Source organism: Xyrauchen texanus, chromosome 32, assembly GCF_025860055.1.
Source record: "Xyrauchen texanus isolate HMW12.3.18 chromosome 32, RBS_HiC_50CHRs, whole genome shotgun sequence".
NCBI lineage: Eukaryota > Metazoa > Chordata > Actinopteri > Cypriniformes > Catostomidae > Xyrauchen > Xyrauchen texanus.
In genome coordinates, this window is record NC_068307.1 from 33,004,453 (window position 1) to 33,028,276 (window position 23,824).

The 23,824-nt window shown below is 38.9% G+C and overlaps 1 protein-coding gene across 3 annotated transcripts in view; it reads left to right on the forward strand.

Moving 5' to 3' along the window:
- Nucleotides 1-254: 254 nt before the first annotated feature.
- Nucleotides 255-23,824, forward strand: part of LOC127626049 (E3 ubiquitin-protein ligase TRIM62-like) — an 80,364-nt gene continuing 56,794 nt past the window's right edge. Inside the window, exons 1-3 of one of the 3 annotated variants that reach the window (XM_052101577.1) lie at nt 255-402; nt 870-927; nt 3,218-3,762. In XM_052101577.1, the coding sequence (XP_051957537.1) occupies nt 3,355-3,762 (408 nt within the window). In that variant the 5' untranslated portion in view covers nt 255-402; nt 870-927; nt 3,218-3,354. Of the gene's footprint in view, nt 497-869; nt 928-3,217; nt 3,763-23,824 lie in introns of all 3 variants that reach the window. The other 2 variants (XM_052101576.1, XM_052101578.1) reach the window with 2 other exon arrangements.

Here is a 23,824-nt window from a genome sequence, read left to right on the forward strand (position 1 = left end):
TGTCGACCTGCAATTACACGCCAGCAGAGTGCGAGCAATCATAGTATGATCATCTGCTCATTTCTGTTTATGATGAGGAAACCGGAGCTGTACCATCACGACAGTGGGGGGAGTTAACCTTCGTCCGTGTTAAACATCCTTTACATATCCTCCACAAATCCAACCTAGATAAAAAAAACACACACACATAAACAGTATATATTTGACGAAACGTCTAAATAGCACATGCTGTAAATTGTCCGTTGCTTTAACCTTTCAGCTGTTTGTGTATCACCCGTGTGAAGTGTTTCGTTTGTGAAGTTAGTGCGCTCCGTTGCTGTGCTCCGCTGGACTGAGTCGCGCGCATTGGGATTGTAAGGAGCTGCGCGTACGGTCAGTCGTCTCAGCGTCAAAGAATCTGAGGTGATTTAAAATGTCCAATTAAAACAACAATCTTCTATTCTAATTATGTGACAAGCGGATGTTTTCAGTCTGTTACGCGTCAGGATCGTTTACGGTAAGCGAATGAGGTGAAAATCTGTTTACACATTCAGCTAGCTGGCTAATTATTTAGCAGCCGGCTTTGATAAACACTTGGAAAATAATGTTGAAAAATGCGGAAAGATAGTTTAAAGCTGTTGTTGTTGTGACTGGCACAAAGCAGTGCCAGTCATAACTTTTGTGCTATTGTCATTGTGCTTTGTGATTTTTATACCGATGATTTAAAAGGAATTCTGTACAAGTCTATGGTGACTGAGTGACAGTCTGTGTAAAATAACCAACATTTCGAGACTAGGGACTTTTAAATATTCAGGTAATATCATTTAAAATAAGTTCAGGTTATTAAATTCTTAAATCTTTTTCTTTTCTTTCTATAAATGGATCCGAAGAGGTACCATTGAAATGGTGACTGTGTGACAGCCGATATTGTAAAACAACCAGTGTTGGGTAAGTTACTCAAAAAAAAAAAAGAAAAGTAATTAATTTCTAACTAATTACATCATCTTCAGTGTAATTACATCACTGTACTAATTACTGTCTAAAAAGTAATTGCATTACACATTACTAATTACTTTCTAAAATACTTCTCAACCTTGACCTTTTAATTCTTTCAAATAAATAATATCAAATCAAATAAATTATTCATGAACTGGCCAAAGATTTTAAGGGGGGGCCTCAAATTAGAAAACACATTTTAACATTAGACATTAAATTATGATTTTAAATTCACTATTGTTGTATATAGAATTATTCTAGAGTCTATATATTATTTAACACAATTACATCAGAAGTAGCTGTTACTAAATTACTGATAAAATGAGTTATCCCTTTACTTTTTCAACAAAATTAATTTAATTAAAGTTATGAATTACTTAGTAATGCATTACACCCAACATTGAAAACAACCTGGTTTATGTTTTTTATTAGAGAGGGAATTTGATTTTGAATGAAAATGTAGTTTTTAAAGTGATACATTAAAAGGGTCTCTTTGAACCCTGTGAAAACCTATGATTACATTTAGATTAAAATGTGTTTTCTAGATGAATGTCTTTTAATTAAGAGGGAGATCAGAATTTCAGATTCTCTTGTAAGCTTTCAATCAATGACTGTTTTCACTCTTATCTGTATTTACTCATCAATGCACCATTATCTATTGCAAAGCCATGTCTTTAATTCTTTATACAGTTAAATTGGTGAATATTGTGGGATACTTTAACTTTTTCCTCACTGTTTAGTGAAAAATCTATATTAAAGGGATAGTTCTCCCAAAAATGAAACTTCGTTTGGCTAACACTTTGCCTAACTATTACGTTCAATAGTATCCAGCTGCAGACCCGCAGCGCCACCAGTTTCAGAACCCCAGCGCCAGAACCTGAAGTGAGGGGCGGAGCTTACGTTCTAAACCGAGTAGCGCCACCTAAGGTTTTGGAGAGTAGGCTACACCACCAGTTTCAGAACCCCAGCGCCAGAACCTGAAGTGAGGGGCGGAGCTTACGTTCGAAACCGAGTAGCGTCACCTAACGTTTTGGAGAGTACTTTGCTTTTATTACAAACGAAACATCATACTTCATACGTATGTTATAATGATTCTTTAAGGTACAGTACAATAAGCATTTTAAAACATTGATCTTGTGTAATATAATTGTATATAGTTATCCGTTTCATTGTATTATGAGAGTTACTTCCTGATCATGATGGTGAAAAAAAATGCTTGAAACTTATGGGCATTTTATATAAAATATACTTTATTTCACAAGAACATGTGCAGCATGCATTTTTCTTTATGTAAAATAAAACATGTCAAAAAACTAAATAAGAGAGAAAATTCAGCATAATTTTAAAAGAAACAATAAATATATATACAACAAATGACCAATTCACCCCTAGGCCCATTTTATCAATCCTGTATAAATTAAACTTAAAATGTATCAAATGAGGAATTCACTCAGGCCCATTTTGTCCTACATTCTTGCTAAAATAACCCCATGTCATCCCTGAGCACAAAATGAAATAGAAAGGGCTCTCTGGAAGCTTCTGACTGTTCCAGGAGATTGTTGCGGGCCTTTTCCTTGTGGTCTTCATTCATTCGAAATGTCTCTACAAGAGATGAAAGCACCACACCATAATCTCAACGTAAAAAAAAAAACCTCAACTATAAGGTAACATTAACTCACAAACAATGCATATAACAGAGGAACGTGGAACAAACACTTTAACACCTTCACAAGATGTCTTCAAAACGTCACCGCAAGGCTCATTTACAACACGCAAAAATGTATCGAACCATCCGTAGAATTTTTTTTTAATACAGTAAAGTATGACAACATATTCAAGCTTCATTAAAATTATAAAGTTATGCACAAATTAAATATTTAGCAGATAAACGCTGAACTTAATATATGCGATAATTTTTCACAACATGATGTCAAAAACATTACACAACTCACCATGCTCTCCGCCATGCTTGTCTCATTGTCAATAACTCCGCCCCTCACTTCAGGTTCTGGTGCTGGGGTTCTGAAACTGGGGTTCTGAAACTGGTGGTGCTGCGGGTCTGCAGCTGGATATGTCTCATTACGTTTGTGTTCCATGGAGAAAAGAAAGTCATACGGGTTTGAAACAGCTGGAGGCTGACTAAACAATGACAGATTTTTCATTTTGCGTAAGGTATCTTTAAAATTTGAAGTGCATTTTGCAGTGTGCTAACATTTTCTCTGTTTATGCTCATCTTTTCCAGAACACTTCCAGAATTAGTCAAAGGAAGCATTTTCAAACCTCACAAAGCATAGTTTTGATTGAAAAGCCCATTCCAAATCAGTGTTTGTGCATCATACTGCTTGCAGAGTGAATGATCCGACACCTCCATAGATTCAAATGGCTTGCTGTCTGAAGGACGAGCTCTTGTGTTCCATTTGTCTGAGCATTTATCAAGACCCGGTCAGTTTCGGCTGTGAGCACTACTTCTGTCGTAAGTGTATCACTGAGCACTGGAGCAGGCAGGAGCATCATGGGATAAGAGACTGCCCCGAGTGCAGGAGGACCTTCACGGATCCGCTGCTGTCCCCGAGCCTGAAGCTCTCCAACATCGTGGAGAGGTACGCTGCATTCCCTCTGGACGCCATCCTCAATGCCCAGAGAAACTTCTACCCATGCAAGGACCATGAAAAGGTCAAGCTCTTCTGCCTAAGTGACAAGAGCTTGGTGTGCTTCTTCTGTGATGAACCTGCCTTACACGAACAGCACCAAGTCACCACCGTTGACGAGGCCTATGAGGAAATACAGGTATACTTTCTTTGTTTTTTTTATTTTAATGGCGACTGTTTATTCTAGGGGTTTCTATATATACAGCATGTCATGAAAGCTCTTATTAGCATTTTAAAATTCCACAAAGATTGCTGTTTTCTAACCGTTTTTAACAAACAATTAAAAGTTGCTGAAATAAACAAGATCAAGTCAAGTCAACCATATACAGTTAGTACAGTACACAGCGAAATGAGGCAACATTCCTATAGGACCATAGTGCTACATAAACAGCATAGGACAAACACAGAACCACATGAGACTACACAGACTAAATAAGACCTACACATTCCTACATAAAGTGCACGTGGAAACGTGTGCAAAAAGTACAGGACAGTACAATAATTACTAAAAAGGAACAGGACAATGGGCACAGTAAGAGACAGTGAGAGACAGTGCAGCACCAACCAGTACACATTTCTAATCTGAGTAGTGCAAAAAGATGACACATTCTAAAAATGCCGAATGTAAACCTAATATATGAAATAGTGTTATATGGACATAGCAGTTATGTTAGGTAGCAGCCAGGTAAAAAGTGACAATGAATTAAGTGCAACTCTGGACATGTGCTAAAGTTGGATGGTGTACAGGTGTGTGCGTGAGTCAGTCCATTCTTGTGAGTACTGAGGAGTCTGATGGCTTTGGGGAAGAAGCTGTTACACAGTCTGGCTGTGAGGGCCCAAATGCTTCGGTACCTCTTGCCAGACGTCAGGAGGGTGAAGAGTTTGTGTGTGGGGTCATCCACAATGTTGGTTGATTTGCGGATGCAGCATTTGCTGTAAATGTCTTTTATGGAGGGAAGAGAGACCCCGATGATCCTCACTATCCTCTGCATGGTCTGCTCACTGTCCTCACTATCCTCTGCATGGTTTGCGGTCCGAAACGGTGCAAGTCCCAAACCAGGCAGTGATGCAGCTGTTCAGGATGCTCACAATAGTCCCTCTATAGAATGTAGTGAGGATGGGGTTTGGGAGATGTGCTTTTCTCAGACTTCGAAGAAACTAGAGACGTTGCTGTGCTTTCTTGGTAATGGAGCTGGTGTTGAGGGACCAGCTGAGGTTCTCCACCAGGTGAACACCAAGGAATTTGGTGCTCTTGACGATCTCCACAGAAGAGCCTTCGATGTTCAGCGGAGAGCAGTCACTCTGTGCTCTCCTGAAGTCAACAACCATCTCTTTTGTTTTGTCGACATTCAGGGACAGGTTGTTGGCTCTACACCATTCCGTTAGCTGCTGCACCTCCTCTCTGTATGCTGACTCGTCGTTCTTGCTGATGAGACCCACCACGGTCGTGTCATCGGCGAACTTGATGATGTGGTTCGAGCTGTGCATTGCTGCACAGTCGTGAGTCAGCAGAGTGACCAGCAGTGGACTGAGCACACAGCCCTGGGGGGCCCCAGTGCTCAGTGTGGTGGCGGTGGAGATGAAGTTCCTGATCTGGACTGACTGAGGTCTCCCAGTCAGAAAGTCCAGGATCCAGTTGCAGAGGGAGGTGTCCAGGCCCAGCAGATTCAGCTTTCTAATCAGGTGCTGAGGAATGATTGTGTTGAATTCTGAGCTGAAGTCTATGAACAGCATTTGAACGTACAAGTCCTTTTTATCCAGGTGGGTGAGGGCGAGCCTCGAAGCACTTCATGTTGACGGGTGAAGTGTGATGGGACAGTAGTCCTTGAGGCAGGACACTGCAGACTTCTTCAGCATGGGGACGATGGTGGTGGCCTTGAAGCATGTTGGAACGACGACGCTGCTCAGAGAGATGTTGAAGATGCCGGTAAGAACACCTGCAAGCTGGTCTGCACTTCCTCTGGGCACTCTGCCAGGAATGTTGTCTGGTCCAGCAGCCTTCCGTGGGTTCATTCTACTTAGTTTTCCTCACATTGGCTGTGGTAAGACATAGCACCTAGTCGTTGGGAGGAGGGGTGGTCTTCCTTGCCACCACGTCGTTCTGCGCCTCAAACCGAGCGTAGGAGTCATTCAGCAGATCTGGAAGGGAGGCATCTTTGTCACAGGCAACTGATGTTGTCCTGTAGTTGGTGATGGCCTGGATGCCCTGCCACATGCGTCGTGTGTCGCCGCTGTCCAGGAAGTGACTGTGGATTCTCTGGGCTTGTGCGCGCTTTGCCTCTTTGATGGCCTGGGACAATTTGGCCCTCACTGTTCTTAGGGCTGCCTTGTCGCCTGCTCCTCATCTGGTCGGAGCGTGTGGTGATGGTGTTGGAGAAAGTGACATCATCAATGCACTTGCTGATGTAGCTGATCACTGATGCATTCCTCCAAGTTGGTAGAATATGTTGCTGTTTCCCTGAACATGTGCCAGTCAGTGTACTCAAAATAGTCCTGAAGTGCAGAGATGGCTCTTGCTGGCCAGGTTTTCACCTGCTTCTGTAGTGGTTTTGTGTGCCTGACGAGCAGTCTTTATGCTGGGATTAGCATAACAGATATGTGTCTGAGTAGCCGAGGTGGGGGCGGGGCTCTGCCCGCTACGCTCCTGGGATGCTTGTGTAAATGATATCTAGCGTGTTTGCCCCTCTCGTTGCAAAGTCCACATACTGATTGAATTTATGGAGCACTGTCTTTAGATTTGCATTTTGAAATCTCCGGCGACAATAAACAGTCCGTCAGGGAGAGCGTTATGCAGTTCGCTAATAGCCCCATACAGTTCACAGAGCGCTTTCTTAGCATTAGCACCGGGGTGAATGTAAACTCTGGTTATAATGACTGGTGAATTGCTGTGGTAAATTAAAAGGTCTGCATCTAACGGTCACAAACTCCACCAGCGATGAGCAGTAGCTAGAGACTAGCAAAGAGTTCCTGCACCATTCCGTGTTGATGTAAAACACAAGAGCTGCATTTCTATTGGCATGAAACGAGGTGAGCCAATCTAGCTGAATGCCTCGTCTCCGTGAAAACAAAGACGCAGCAGTCTCTAAACTCATGCTGCGTTGTCTGCTGGTGTCGGATGTAGTCCAGTTTATTGTCCAGGGAGCAAACATTTGAGAGCAGGATAGATGGTAGAGCGGGCCGGCTAGGGTTTGTTTTTAGCCTAGCATGGACCCCCGCCCTCTTGCCACGCTTCCGCTTCCTCGCACATCGCTAACGATGCCGCCTCCCCCGGCCACCGGCATCAGGTTATGCCGAGGACTGGAAGCCTGGTCTCCGCAGCAAGCCTATCATTATATATATATATATATATATATATTAGTTTTGTATCCATCCTAATGTAAGCGTGTTAACCGATCTAAGCACTTTATTTGTGAATCATCATCTTGGAATGAGTCTCAAAAGTTATTAAAATTGAAAAAAAACAGTAAAATATTTTTGATACAGAGTGCATGGCTTGGCATTTATTTGCATATTAAATTACAGATATAAATTACCAGTTTGAGTAATGTATTGTGAGCTTACAAAACGATGTATAATTTGTTTGTGCATTCTGTTATGAGCAATTGTTTATGTTATTTTTTATGCTGTTAACTGCATTATTAAAATAAAGCAAAGTGACTGGATGAGTTCACACTCCCTTCTCCCCTCACTCTGCTTCTGATCACACCAGCTTTGAGTGCATCTTTTAAAAATGTGGTGAGAGCTCAACTGTGCTGAAATAGGGGGGTGTTGTGACCCTTTAATTAACGTCCATGAATCTCATAAAACATTTCCTGAAGGAAATGTATGTAAACTCTAATTTGCTTTTCCAAACAAAAATGAGATAAAAGGCATTTTAGCCCTTGTTCTCTTAGTAAATTTGGTCTGAATTTCACTCTAAAGATAGAAGAACTGCCTATCCAGTGTGGTTGTTTTGATAAGGAAAATAAGTGCTCAAAAGTAAGTTCTTGAAATTCGCATGTAAGTGAGTTAAGGTTCTAAATGTGCTTTCATATAGAGAGTTTGAGTAGGTGCCAGTGAAATTTGTAAAACTTTGTTTATCTAGACAGCTGTTAATGCAGGTAGCAAATGGATGTTTTTTACTTTGTGACCTACTGCTTTTTATTTAGAGTTTTTTTTATTTTTATTAAATCTATCATTCAAGAGTAGTGGTCGACTGATATAACGCCATCTGCATATATATATATATAAAACAGCATCGGACGATACATTTTCTCCCTTGGCCGATTTGTATCTTAAGGGTGCTGAAAAAAGCCTGCTTGCATGTGAAGCAACTCGTTTTGTTGTTACGTGCCATCGTGTTACTACAATAATAGACCGGTGTGCAACACAGTGTCATTTAAATGGTCCACATATCAGAGCTGCGACAGACAAGTTTGAGCTTATATTGTTAAAGTGATTGCCTGTTTCATTCTCAATAGTGCCCTGTAACTTTTAACGTGTCTTGTCTAATGATAAAAAAGCAAATATCAATAAAACTAATATCATATACACTGATGGCCAAAAGTTTGGAATAATGCACAGATTTTGCTCTTATGGAATTATTATTTTTTTATGCACCAAAGTGGCATTCTACTGATCACAATATATAGTCAGGACATTAATAACGTGAAAAATTACTATTAAAATTTTTTAAAAAAATTCAGAACTTCTTAAACTACTTCAAAGATTTCTCATCAAAAACCCTTCACGTGCAGCAATGACAGCTTTGCAGATCCTTGTTATTCTAGCTGTCAGTTTGTCCAGATACTCATGTGACATTTCACCCCACACTTCCTGTAGCACTTGCCATAGATGTGGCTGCCTTGTTGGGCACTTCTCACGCACCTTACAGTCTAGCTGATCCCACAAAAGCTCAATGGGGTTAAGATCCATAACACTCTTTTCCAATTATCTGTTGTCCAAAGTCCTTGTTTCTTTGCCCACTTTAACCTTTTGTTTTTCTGTTTCAAAAGTGGCTTTTTCTTTGCAATTCTTACCATAAGGCCTGCATGTACTTTTCCTATTGCTTAGTTGTACATCTGGCCTTCCACATCTCTTTCTATCCTTGTTAGAGCCAGTTCTCCTTTGTTTTTTAAGACTGTAGTGTACACCTTTGTATGAAATCTTGGCAATTTCAAGCATTGGATAGCCTTCATTCATCAAAACAATGATTGACTGACGAGTTTTTAGAGAGAGCTTATTTTTTACCTAATATTGACCATAAGACATGCCAGTCTATTGCATACTGTGGCAGCTCAAAGACAATAATAAGCTTCATTTAACAAACCAAATAGCTTTCAGCTGTGTTTGATATAAGTGTCCTTACTAAACATTGTGAACAGTTAAATTCCACTTTGGTGATTAAAAGTACCAATTTCTTTTCGAAACCGCAAAATCCATACATTATTCCAAACTTTTGGCCACCAGTGAATACTGTCTGCTAATATGCACATTTCTCGTTTAAACAAATGTAATAAACCAACCTCACGCAACTTGAGCAGATCCAGCTTCCTGTGAAGTGCTCATTTATTTACCTCTAAAGCATGTATTCTAAAAGTCTTTCCTCAGCAGTTCCCCGTCACTTTTAACTTTCTTTTCTAATAATAAAAGTTAAATTTCAGTAAAGCTTCTAATATATACCATTTGCAAATATGCAGATATCTTGTTTAAACGGATGTAATTCACGAACCTCACGAAAATCCAGCGTTTTCTTCACGTCGAAAACTCATCTAATATCTTCCTCTATAGCGCAGATTCTATCAGTTAGAATCAAAACTTCAGGGTTCAGTTCCTCTGATTCATAAGTCATGAAGTCAATCCAAGCAGTCGATCCAGGCTGTTTAAACTCACAGGAGATTGCTGCTCGCGCTGGATCCGCATGAGCGCGTGAGTGCAACCAAAGGCTTTCTTGCAAGTCAGTCCACTGGTGGCCATTTTTGGAAAGCTCTCGGGAGGATATTTCCAGTCATGACTGTGCAGCTCCTATCTACTTGAATGAGGAAAGACCAGAATCTCAAAAACAGTTGGTCAAGATTATGATCAAAGAACATATTTCAAATCAACAGTAAAATCTGACAACACTGGTATCATAAATGGTGCTTCTTTACCTCAGATTACAAAAAAAAAAGAAAGAAATCCCAGCTTTTATAGCTAATGTGCATGCACGTTCTCATGTTGATTGACAGGCGATGTCTGTATCTAAAAGGTGATTGCCACTTTAACGTGTAAGTCTCTGGTGCGACTTCAAGGTAAAAGCACTTCACACGTGCTATGATTAAAAGTCTTATTCACCATGTACTGTATGTACAATTGGTTTGATTTTGTATTTTTTGAGTAAATGCTATTGCTAACGTGGACATGCCATCCATGGTTGCTGCACTACTGTGTGTACTGTTATTTCATTCCTAATATATTAACAATTTCTTAATATGCAAATAAATGACTAAAATTGTATGATTTAACAGAAATCAGAAGAAACTGCTATCTACCATTTTAAATACAATATTATTTTTAACAAAGTTAAAGTTTGGTTTGAAGTGTAGTAAGTATAGTGCTTTATTATAATAATGTTTTAGCAATTTTATGTTTGTTATTTACTATATTAAATTGTGTGATATAATGGCATTGTATCGGCCACCCTGCTTTTTAGATATCGGCATTGGCCATTTAAAAAACCCATATCGGTCGACCACTGTTCAAGAGCTCTCGATGCAGGCCTCTTTGTGTGGTTCTCTTTATTTACCATACTTCCTGGTCTTTAAAACCAACCATGGTTTGCATGTTGACATTGTTCTCAAAAATATCTGGCACTTGAAAGCTGACGGTGTGATTTTTCCAAAATGTTTTCTTTGAGGTCTTCTGTAGTGTGCATACAAGCTTGCCTGTTGACATTTGTTTATGTCTTATGTTTTTGTCCCCTAAAAAATGTGTTTATACTTCTAATTTAAATGTCACTTTTAATCTAGGCTTCATAAGACATGCCCCTTTTTAAGGAGGTCTTCTCATTGTGTACCCTTATTCATGTACCCAGCTATATATTAAATAAAACAGAATTAACCTGAGATGTAGAGCAAAGTATGTATCAAGACTACTGACAACATTCAGGCTACTTTTAATTGTTTTAGAGTAAGATTAGGCAATCAGACAATTTGATGTTGCCATTTGTATTCTCAGATAAATCTAATTTCTTTTCAGCTATTTTTCTTTAGTTTCTGTGTTACTGTATGGTTATTTTATTGAAATGCAAAGCTAATTGCATACCCGTTGCCTGACATAGTCTACAGAGACCTGCTCTTTATCTTAACATACTCTAAAGTTCGACGTATTGGCCGTTCAACACCTCCACCTATGGTCTGATAACAAACATTAGAGGTGGTAAATGGTGACGGCTGTGTCTTGTGCACCATAACCTTATCTGTAGCACTGTTCAGTTGTCTATAAGTGAGAAAGTACTTGAAGCAGATAGAAAACAAGGAGTGACATGGGTCCAACCAAGCACAAGTAGTATGTATGAATTCACTCTTCGCTAAGCCTTGCCTAAAAAAAAAAATTTACCTTCAAATCCAACTGTTGTCATCAACCTTGTTATTAGACACATTTTTTTATCTCTTCAAATGTAAGAGTAATGCACACCTAAAAGTGTGTAATCTTGTTGGGGAATTAATTGGAGCAACATGTCAAACAATTTGCTGCATCTCTTCAGAGACCTTCGAGGGATGCACTTCAAATGAATCAAAGATACACACTGATCCTCCATCATTAACAAATACTCCCCATTAGAAACTGCGCACTCACTTAACAACAAGTGTGTAGTTTATACACATTTTATTTAATCACACCAGAGAGAAAATTGTCAGGGAATTCCTTGGCAGCTCTTGGGTGCTAATGAAACTATTTATCATAAAAACCCTTTTGGATAAATGAGCTAATGCGTTGGAGTCTCGATCTTTGAGCACTGATGTGGTTTCATTAGATGTGGAATAACATGGAAATCAATAAAGCACTCATAAGTTTTATTCAATAAGCGCTAACATAAGAAAACTTTCTCTTTGGTTTCTTTCACTACTAGAAACATTCTTCAGTTATGCCTACTTAACAGCTCAACATGGACATGGTCTCAGAATCACATTACTATAACTCCATACTAGTATTTACTATAGTTAAGTACTAAACTACGCTAAACTTGACACAGCGAACTAAAAATCTTATGTTTGTTATGTGACAACCAAAGTGAGATGTTTTTTTTTTCTTCTCCCCAATGTGGAATGCTCAATTTCCAATGCGCACTAAGTCCTCATGGTGGTGTAGTGACTCGCCTCAATCCGGGTGGCAGTGGACAAGTCTCAGTTGCTTCCACATCAATATGCAAATTTTTGCACGTGTGGAGGCTTCACGCTTTTCTCTGTGGCATCCATGCACAAATCGCTACATGCACCACAGAGAGTGAGAACCACATTATAGTAACCACGAGGAGGTTACCCCATGCGGCTCTACCCTCCCTAGCAACTGGGTTAATTTGGTTGCTTAGGAGATCTGGCTGGAGTCACTCAGCACACCCTGGATTCGAACTCGCGACTCCAGGGGTGGTAGTCAGCGTCTTTACTCGCGCTATATATATATATATATATATTCATTTAATCCTAGAAAACATTCCCTGTCTTAGGTCAGTTAGGATCACTACTTTATTTTAAGAATGTGAAATATCAGAATAATAGTAGAGAGAATGATTTAGTTCAGCTTTTATTTCTTTCATCACAGAAGCTTACATGCATTTATTTATTTTTTGCCTTTAAATTGTTAACTTGGGTCAAACGTTTTGGGTAGCCTTCCACAAGCATCTCACAATAAGTTGGCCCATTCTTCCAGACAGAACTGGTGTAATTGAGTCAGGTTTATAGGCCACCTTGCTCACACCTTGCTTCTGCCCACAAATGTTTTATTGGATTGAGGTCAGGGCTTTGTAATGGCTACTCTAATACTGTGACATTGTTGTCCTTAAGCCATTTTGCCACAACATTAGAGGTATGCTTGGGGTCATTGTCCATTTGGAAGACCCATTTGTGACCGAGCTTTAACTTCCTGGCTGATGTCTTGAGATGTTGCTTTAATATTTCCACATCATCTTCCATCCTCATGATGCCATCTATTTTTTTTAACTGCACCAGTCCCTCCTGCAGCAAAGCACCCCACAACATGATGCTGCCACCCCCATGCTTCACAGTTGGCATGGTGTTCTTCTTCGGCTTGAAAACCTCACCCTTTTTCCTCCAAACATAACAATGGCCTCTATGGCCAAAAGGATACATTTTTGTTTCATTAGACCAGAGGACATTACTCCAAAAAGTAAGATCTTTGTCCCCATGTCCACTTGCAAACTGTAGTCTGGCTTTTTTATTTCGGTTTTTGAGCAATAGCTACTTTCTTGCTGAGCAGTCTATCAGGTAGAGCTGTCACGATAACTACTTTTTGTTGTGCGATATATTGCACCAAAATTAATTGCGATAAACGATATTATTGTAATTTTCAGACCATTTTATGCCACTGATTACATAATGATAATATAATAGCATAATAATGCATGTACACTGTTTCAAAGAACAAAGAACATTTTATTCTTATTCTATTCAATATTTAGACATTGTGAAATGTGAAAAAATATATCCCAAATAAATAAAACAAGTAAATAAATACACTTTCGTTAACAAAAAAGTGCAAGGTATCAAGAACTAGATCAAAACAAAGTAATATGTCAATTTAAACTTTTAAAGTGTCTCACACAAAGGCACAGATGCATCAACAGGACATTTCTGCTGCCAGATTAGTTTTTAATTGTTAGGCAGATTCCGAGAAAGGAACACCAACATGTTTACCTTGTGGGGCTTAAGGCAGGATCTTACTGGGGTAACAATTTTACCAGCTGTGCTAAACAGTCTTTCTGAGCTGGTGCTTGTTGCACAAATGCACATGTATTTTTGTGCTAACTTGGCTACTAGGGGAAATCTTCTGTGGTTATCACGCCACCACATTAAGTAATCAGATGATGCATGAACTGGTTCTTCCTGGAGGAACCTGGTCAGCTCCACATCAGCCTGCACTCTTTTTGGAACCGATGCCTGAGTCTGGTGACTTGCAAGTAGGTTTCTTCTGTGCTGGAGAAGGTCACACAGCCTCTTCTTCTTGCTTGCTGGAGGTCCATATTCAGATCCTTCATTTCCCCCTGCAGCTTCAACGCAGTTCTCACCACTGGCACATTCTCCTTTTCCTTCTTCCTCGTTCATGTCTAGTAGTTCTTGCAATAGCTTTTCTTTTACATCATCCAAGACCTCCGCATCCTCCATGGTACCACGATACCTTGGATCCAAGATGGTGGCCTTTGTCAGAAGGTTTTGGATTTCAGGTGGGCTGTATTTCTCTTTAAACACCCTGCACATGTTTGCCTTTATGTTTGCTGTCAGTGCAGTGTCATTAGGGTCTGGTGATAAAAGTTCACCTTTAAGAAGTTCCAACACAGGCTTTACTGAGGACACAGTGACATATTTTTCCCCTGAGAGGACATCCGTGAAATCAGCCACTGGCTTCATTGCTGCATTAATGGATTCCAACACAGAAACATCCTGCCAGGTTGGGTTGAGGTGGCCATGTTTTCGATCTTCAACCAGGACACGTCTTATGGCTGGGAGTTGCTCTAGCACCCTCTCGATCATTTTGTGCTTGGTACCCCATTGTGTGGCGACATCCTGTGGAAAATATAACATTGTTTTTGTTTTTTTTTGTCTAACATTATTTAACAAATGCTACTTTTACTACACTGTAAAAAAATTTGTAATCACAAAATTTTTTCTTTTGTCAAATCAACTTAGATAATTTATGTGGTTCAGATAACATAATAGTTTGAGTTTCTGAATCTTTAAATCAATCTGCTTCATTGTATTAACTAAATTTTTCAATTTCAATGAACTTAAAAATTTAAGGCAATCAGGTTACTTATTTAAGTTAAACCAACAATATTTTTATAGTGTAGTAGTACTTTCACAAATAATAATATGGTTATTATAATGTAACCAATTATTTAATGCATACAAACAGGCCCCGAAGTAATAAATAATAAAAACCCTTTAAATTAAGTTTATATAAACCCTAAATATTTTGTGTTGTATAACAAGTTACCGGTATCATCACTCAACAGTACTAGATTGTGTTGGGGGACATTGGTTTCAGTCTGTGGCTTCCTCAGGTCTCTCTTCTTTAGCCAGCTCAGGTTGAAGGTGTTGACAAGATTCCTACAAAGTCCCATGGCACGTGCTGTGCGATCCTTGTCACTGTCCAGTCCATGGGAAACAGCCAAATGGAGGTTGTGTCCAAAGCAATTGAGCCATGGCCAGCCAAGATTACGTATTGCAGCCACAATGTTAGCACCGTTGTCTGTAGTTATACAGGCCATTTTGCGCTCATCCAATTCCCAGTCTGCTAAAGCAAACTGAAGGGCTTCAGCAAGCACATCTGCAGTGTGGTTCTGGGGTATGTATCTGGTCTCTAAACACTTTGACTGCAGAGTCCAGTCAGCAGTTATTTAGTGTATGGTCAAGCTCATTTAAGATGTCATATTTGAGCTTGACCACATATCTGTAGTGGCAGAGTAAAAGGAGATGTCTTTTATCTCCTTCAGAATATCGTCTTTTACTTTATTGTACAAGGATGGAATGGCAGTTTGGGAGATGTACGTTTTCTTTGGCAATTCGTACTGTTTGTCAAAAGTTTGCAGCATATTTTTAAATGCTGGTTTTTCGACCGTGTATAATGGCTGCATCTCTTTGGCTATATAGCGAGTTACGCTATCCGTGAGTGTGCGCCATTTCACGCTGTCATGTTTATATTTGTACTGTCAGGAAAAGGCATCTGCAACCGATAACTGTCTGGAAGAAGGCCCCTCTCCAACTCCAGCTGCAGTTGTTCCCAGGTTGAAAAACTGGGTGGGATGGTTATGTTTTAGGTGTGATTTTAATTTTGTTGTGTTGCCTCTTTTTGTTGCTACTGTTTTAAAACAGTCGACATACCGGCTCGTTTCCGTTAATTAGCTCTCCTCTCTCGTTCGGCTTAAAGCCAAAATGTTCCCACACCGGAGCTGAAGATTGCGGCTTTGAAATCAATTCCATGTTGGACTCGTTCTTCCTAACTGGCTCGCTGTAGATGTCACGAAACAGAACACTTTAAAATGCAGTTGGTTCACGCCTTCTCTTCACCTGACGGTGTCCGCTCTCTCTCTCTCTCTGTGTGTGTGTGTGTGGACACGCTGCCTGAGCCCCGCCTCCGACACAGAGTGCAGACAAGATGACAGAGGCAGCGCGATCAACTAAAATGTTGGTGACATTCATTTTAATGTAAAAATGAATCTAATTATTATTTTTAATAATAAAACTAATTATCAGTTGCAATATATCGCGGCACCAAAAATGATCACGCTCATTTCCATATATCGTGCGATAAGTCGATATATTGACTATCGCGACAGCTCTACTTTCAGGTTATGTCGATATAGGACTTGTTTTACTGTGGATATAGATACTTGTCTACATGTTTCCTCCAGCATCTTCACAAGATCTTCTGCTGCTTGGCTCCAAAGCAGCAGAACTTTATACTTGAGTACTATTGTTTGTACAGATGAACTTCAGACATTTGGAAATGGCATCCAAGGATGAACCAGACTTGTGGAGGTCCACAATTTTTTTTTTTAGGTCTTAGCTGGTTTCTGTATTTTCCCATGATGTCAAGCAAAGAGGCATGGAGTTTGAAGGTAGGCCTTAAAATACACCCACAGGTACACCTCCAATTCAGTACACCTCCTATCAGAAGCTAATTGGCTAAAGGCGTTACATAATTTTCTGGAATTTTCCAAGCTGCTTAAAGGCACAGTTAACTTGGTGTATGTGAACTTCTGACCCACTGGAATTGTGATATAGTCAATTAAAAGTGAAACAATCTGTCTGGAAACAATTGTTGGAAAAATTACTTGTGTGATGGACAAAGTAGATGTCCTAAGCGACTTGCCAAAACTATAATTTGCTTATATTAAATCTGTGGAGTGGTTAAAAAAAAGTGTTCTAATGACTTCAACCTAAGTCTATGTTAGGTACAAATATAGTATTTGTAATTATTTGAATATAACTGTTTAGAATTGTTTCATCATTATATATTGAATTATTGTTATTTGAGGGGCTTTATCAGTAAACATATACAGTTAGTGCATTCAGAATATAATCAGACCCCTTAATTATTTTTTTCTTCACATTTTGTTATGTTGCAGCCTTATGATAAAATGCTTTAAACACTATACTCCATACCCCATAATAACCAGATTTTTGATAACTTGCAAATGTATTAAAAAGAAAAAACTGAAATATCACATTGACATAAGTATTCAGACCCTTAACTCAGTTGAAGCACCTTTGGAACCGATTAAAGCCTCAAGTCTTTGTGTATGATTTGACAAGCTTTGCATGCCTGGATTTGGGGATTTTCTGCCATTCTTCTCTGCAGATCCTATCAAGCTCTGTCAGGTTGGATGGGGACTGTCGGTGGACAGTCATTTTCAGGTCTCTCCAGACATGTTCGATTGGGTTCAAGTCCAGGCTCTGGCTAGGCCACTCAAGGACATTCACAGAGTTGTCCCTAAGCCACTCTTGCGTTACCTTGGCTGTGTGCTTAGGGTCATTGTCCTGTTGCAAGGTGAACCTTTGGCCCAGTCTGAGGTCCTGATCGCTCTGGACCAGATTTTCATTAAGGATATATCTGTATTTTGCTGTGTTCAGCTTTCCTTCAACCCTGACCAGTCCCTGCTTTTGAAAAACACCCCACAGCATTATGCTACCACCACCATGCTTCACCGTTGGGATGGTATTACGCAGGTGAAGACCAGAGCCTGGTTTTCTCCAGACATGACACTTGGAATTGAGGCCAAACAGTTCAATCTTTGTTTCATCAGACCAGAGAATCTTGTTTCTCACAGTCTAAGAGTCCTTTAGGTGCTTTTTTGCTTGCACTTATGAGAGACTTCTGTCTGCCCACTCTACCATAAACCCAGATCGGTGGAGTGTTGCAGTGTTGGTTGTCCTTTTGCAAGTTTCTTCATGGCTTAGTTTTTGCTCTGAAATGCATTTTCAGCTGTGAGACAGGTGTGTGCCTTTTTAAAATCATGTCCAATCTGTTGAATTTGCCACAGGTGGACTCCAATCAAAGTGTAGAAACATCTCAAAGATGATCCATAGAAATGGGATGCACCTGAGCTAAATTGCAAGTTCATAGCAAATGTCAATGTGATATTTCAGTTTTTTTCTTTTTAATACATTTGTAAAGTTATAAAAAATGTGGTTTTTGCTTTGTCATTATGGAGATTGGTGTAGGGCTGCACAATTAATCGAAAAACTAATCGCGATTACAATTACGTAATCGTGAAAACTGCCGATTACAGTGTTCAATTTAAGTCTGCTCCTGTTTCGTCAATGGTTTCTATTTACAATGTGTTTTTGCAGCGGTTGAGTATTCTAACCCATAACTAATGTCCACTGAGCAATGAAATGGCAATAGCAATCAGAGCTGCTTAAATTAGTCCTCTGTCCTATTTGTAATGACAACTGATCCTAATGGGCAAGTTTTAAACCGTCTGAATGCCCAAATGCTTGATTTATGTTCCACCTATGTTCGCGGTGGCACACAAAAATGAATACTGAAGAAACATCACCTGACACTTGAAAAGAAGCTATAGAACAAGAGCGAAAAGCACTTTGGAATTATTTTGGATTCATTGCATATTGCACCGCTTGCTTTGAACGTATTTGTTAAATACACTGCAAATGAGAAACACGACAAAACTAAAATGATCCCGTTCTAATCCAGGCACAAACGCGGTGTAAATAATTGATTTATTATGCTGATTAGATTTTAATGAGAGCATTTGTGAGAGTGCTGAACTTTTTTCGGAGTGTCATTGAGCTTGCGTCAAAATGCAGGTCTCAAATAGTGTAAACCTGCAGTGAGTGACAGCAGTCATTGTAATGGGAGAGTTTGTCATGTTGCTCGATTTCTTTGTACAATTTGTTCATGTAAAAACCATTTTGTTTTGTCAGGTTAATAAGTAGGCCAATGTGATTTGTAAATAATTGCAATAAAATAAGTTTTACTGTTCTAAGTGTGTTTTGGAGGTGTAGCCAACATAAAGAATATGGCATGAATAACATATTTCAGGAATCGTCATCATTGTTATCGCGTCTGCTCTAGTAAGACCCATTCGCAGCTGGTATTAGTAGATTTAAAATTTTCACGAATCGCACAAACTCCGCTGGCAAATGTTTTTAATTTCCAAAGTGCAACCACTGAGGCCAAAAATTATCTAACGATGATCTTACATGAACGATATCACCGTTGAAGATATAACGGGATGAATGGGCACCCGTCTCACAATCATAGTGCTTACTGAACGCAATAAGTAACTTGGTCAATTCAAATCGGCCATTAATACGTTTGAAAATGTAATGTCATATTATTTACTGTACGTGGACTAATAATTTAAGCAGTAATTTAGCAATAATTTAATTTATTCTATATCATAGATATCCATTTAAAATCTATTATTTTTTCGCCTAACATTAACAAACATTTTAAGTTTAAAAGATGCTTAAAAGAAACTGGAGCACAGCTCATATCCACCATTGAAATCAGCTACTCTGAAGAACCGCACAGTTGCTTGCTTTGTGACGTCACGTTAATTTAATATTTTAATCAACATTAATAATCGTGACTACAATATCAACAATTATGATTTTTGCTATAATCGTGCAGCCCTAGTATGGAGTGTAGATTTATGTGAAAAAAATAATTTAAAGCATTTTTGCATAAGGCTACAACATAACAATGTGAAAAAAATGAAGGGGTCTGAATATTTTTGGAATACACCGTATATACGATTCATTCAATTAATCAACACACCATGTAATTCATTCTATAAAATGTTTTAATTGATTGACAGCCCCCATATACACATATCAGCCACAACATTAAAACCACCTGCCTAATTTTGTGTAGGTCCCCCTCGTGCTGCCAAAACAGCACCAACACTACATCTCAGAACAGCATTCTGAGATGATATTCTACTCACCATAATTGTACAGAGTGGTTATCTGAGTTACTGTAGACTTTGTCAGTTCGAACAAGTCTGTCCATTCTCTGTTCACCTCTCTCCTCAATAAGACATTTCCATCCACAGAACTGCTGCTCACTGAATGTTTTCTTTCTTTCTTTTTTTTGCACCATTCTGCGTAAATTCTAGAGACTGTTGTTTGTGAAAATCCTAGTTGATCATCAGTTACAGAAATCAAATCAACCCGCCTTGCACCAACAATCATCCATGCAATTATCTAATCAGCCAATCGTCTGGCTGCAGTGCATAAAATAATTTAGATACGGGTCAGGAGCTTCAGTTAAATTTCACATCAACCATCAGAATTGGCATAAAATGTGATCTCAGTGATTTGGATCATGGCATGATCGTTGGTGCCAGATGGGCTGGTTTGAGTATTTCTGTAACTGCTGATCTCATGGGATTTTAACACACAACAGTCTCCAGAATCTACTCCAAATAGTGCCAAAATCAAAAACTTCCAGTGAGCGGCAGTTCTGCGGACACAAATGCCTTGTTGATGAGAGAGGGCAACGGAGAATGGCTAGAATGGTTTGAGCTGATAAAGGCTAGTATAATTCAGATAACCACTGTAAATTTGTAGTGAGCAGAATAGCATCTTAGAATGCACAACACGTCAAACCTTGAGGCAGATGGGCTACAAAAGCAGAAGACCATATCAGGCTTTTTGTTGGGACCAATGTTGTTGGTTTCAAATGATCTGAGTTGAATTGCCTTAGCTTTGCAAAGATATTAATGCTAACTATTGCTGTAAACTGTTTAAATGTGGTCTCTGTTTTTATTTTGTAGAGTAACTTTTGAATCAATAGGACATTTCTGGGTTGTTCAAAGGAATTCTTTTCGAGCTTCCATAAAAATGTATAAAGTTTTAAGCTGATGTAGCTTTTTTGTTTACAGTCTGGTTTGTCCAGCTTTCAGATATATCTCGGTTTATTTAGAATACTAGTTTCAATAAACCAATAAATTAAATAGATACACGATTGAAAGATCATGACCATACACAAGCAGGACTGATTGTAAACTCCATTAACAAATTACTTGATGAGTAGAAAATTATTTCTGTACATAGATAGTTTTTTACTTGAAGTGGCAATCTCAGACACGCTTAATAGATGACGACTGATGTCAGGACTAACAGGGACTGTTCTCTATCTTTTTATTTTCTCTCTCATTCTTGAATTTTTTTTGCTCTCACACTTGTTACCATGGTTGTGTCTCTTGTCTCTTTCGCTCATTCTTTTTTCCTCACACTTCATCCTTCTCTCTCTTAGTCTAGCAGGTTTTTCACTCTTCTCTTCTCTTGCATCCCCATCTCTCATGTTGTAATGACAACTTTAGAGGCCAGACACCTCTGTTTCGGTGGAGATTGAGTGGAGGCTGAGGGAAATGGGCTGCTGGGAAAAGAAATAAAAATTCTGTACAGGTGTTCTATCAGCACAGCAGGACCTAGCCTGATATGGAGCAGTGATTTAGGAGGAATGACAGCGGAGCTTAACAGTTTCTCATTTTACGTGATAAAATTTTGCATTGACGCACAAGGCTGCTTCTCTTTGCATGTTAATGGAAACTGTGTTTTAACACAGGAACAATACAATAATAATTTTAATGACAGGAGGTTCCTTTAACGGTTCTTGATTGTTTGCATTCTTTCGTTGATGCAGGTGGAACACTATACTAAAATACTCCACATACAGAAGCGAAGGGAGCTGACTTGCAGCCTTGCTGTCTAATTATTTAATGCTTAACCAACAGCATTTTTGTATAAGTGGACCTCTTAAAGAAACAGTTGGAAAGGCAACTTATTTTCATCCTTCATCCATATACAGCATCTGAAGGCAGCAATAAAGATAAAAAAAACAACACAACAATCTTGCAGTCGCTTTGTCGTCGCTGGTCGCAAGCAACAACAAGCATACATCGTGACCTGTGGTGTCCAAAATAAATATGCAAAAATGAAAAGGCAGTACCAAGAGAGTATAACTATTATGTAGGCCTATGAAAACAATACACTTTAAAAAAGTTTTTATTTTTCACATTGTGGTAATGAGAATGTCATTACATGACCATCTTTTTTTGCATTGCGGTAATGAGAATTTGGGGTAAATATGCGTAACTGAAAATAAAATGTGAGAAAAAATTTGAAAATAATGTCACAATGTAAAAAATATTTACAGCCCCAAAATTAGACTTAATTTTCTATATGCAAATTATTATTTCATATGAGTTTCCATTAAAAGAGTAAAATAGGACATTTTCTTGACCAGTTTCAGGAGAATCACCCAAACAGACCCAATTTTTTCAAATACTAAAACAATTATTAAGAAACCACAACTGTTAAATGGAATTGAAATCAGAACCAGAATCTTTAAATTCCTTAGAATTCCCATCCTTGTTTTTCCTCTCTTTTGTGCTGTCTCAACAGACTGATTTAGTGTTGCTTATGTTATGTTTATTTACCAGTGTGGTTTCCACAAAGTACTGTATGTAATTAAGAATTCAGATGCAGGCAGGTCTAATTGGAGCTGTTTTCAATGGCACAACATGATCTTTTCGAGCAATAAACATATGTTGAACTTCTCTGCAGGACCAAGCAACACAGAGATTTGGATTTTGCCTGTTGCATTATAGGCTCGTAGAGGGCTTTTTTTGTAATCTCCTTAACTTCGCATGTCTCACCCCTTTGACCCTTTCAGACTTGTGGGATGTGGCAGCAGTATCTGCTGATGGGTGTTTGTTTTTGCCCTCGTCCCTGTCCGTTCATCTCCCTCCCAAGTGTTTGTTATATTTCTAATGCACTTGAACAGCAACCAGCCCAGTAGCATGTTGCTGTGCCGCCTTTAAAACATTCTCTTTGTATGTTAATGCAGATGATAGAGAGGATAGAAATGGATTTATTTGGGATGTTTGCTTCAGGGGAAAGCAGGATTTCATTGCAAACCAATGAACTATTACGGCGTTTTCACACATGGCTCGTTTGGAGCATTTGTTTCTGAACCTGCTGTATATTCTTCCTTTTGTTCATTTAGGCATATATGAACATGGCGGTCATGCTTGGATCTTCAGCAAAACAACCAGTCCGAGACTAATTCATAGTCTTGGTCCGATTGCAATCGAACTTTGGAGCTGTTCACTTGTGGTGATAATGCAATCCGACCCAACGAAACCAAACAATATCCATATAAAAACAATGAGCCTACCTGATGTATGTTGCGAATAGAATCTGTAGGTCCGCATGTCACTGTAATTCATAATCAAAGCATGGATATAGCTCTGGACAACTATAATAAATATAATTGCAAATTTAAAATAAAAGTTGTGTAGCCTTAAAGTTCCTAAAGTAATTTTAGTAGAATCGCTTCTCGCTTTTGGATAGCAGCAGAACAGACACAGGTAGGATGGTGTTAGCAGCATTTTGACAGATAAAAAACATATTTATGTAGCTTCGCTCTGCTGTTTGTATGTTGTCTGGGAATACAGCTTAACCCAGTAAAGAGACCATTATGAACAAAGACCCAGAGTCGAATTTACAATCAATTTACAGAGATTACTGAAGACAGTTCACATGGCAACAGTCAGAAGCAAACGTTACAGTTGTGTTCAGGGAGTGAACTAACGTAAAATACAGAAATAAGGATTCATAGGCATATGCAAAATTGGTTAACATCACAGATTTTGATTGGTACAAACATTGTAAGATTACAGAAACCGCTCCAAACATGGTGTTCATCCGACTGCACTTAGGTAGATATAATGAAAGCGAATTGAACCATGAAGAAAATAACATAAACAATTAATAAACAATTTTATCCCTTGATTCGGAAGAAAATCAAACGAACTGCAGGACTAAACATACAATAAGTTGTAAGGGGGCAAGGCTTTTCTTAATGTCCTTGATGCTAACAATTTTGCAGATGAAGTCTGTCTTTTGTGCTGTGCAGTTTGGTCTCATAGAATCATGTTACAATACATAGATTTGAGCAAAATTACATTT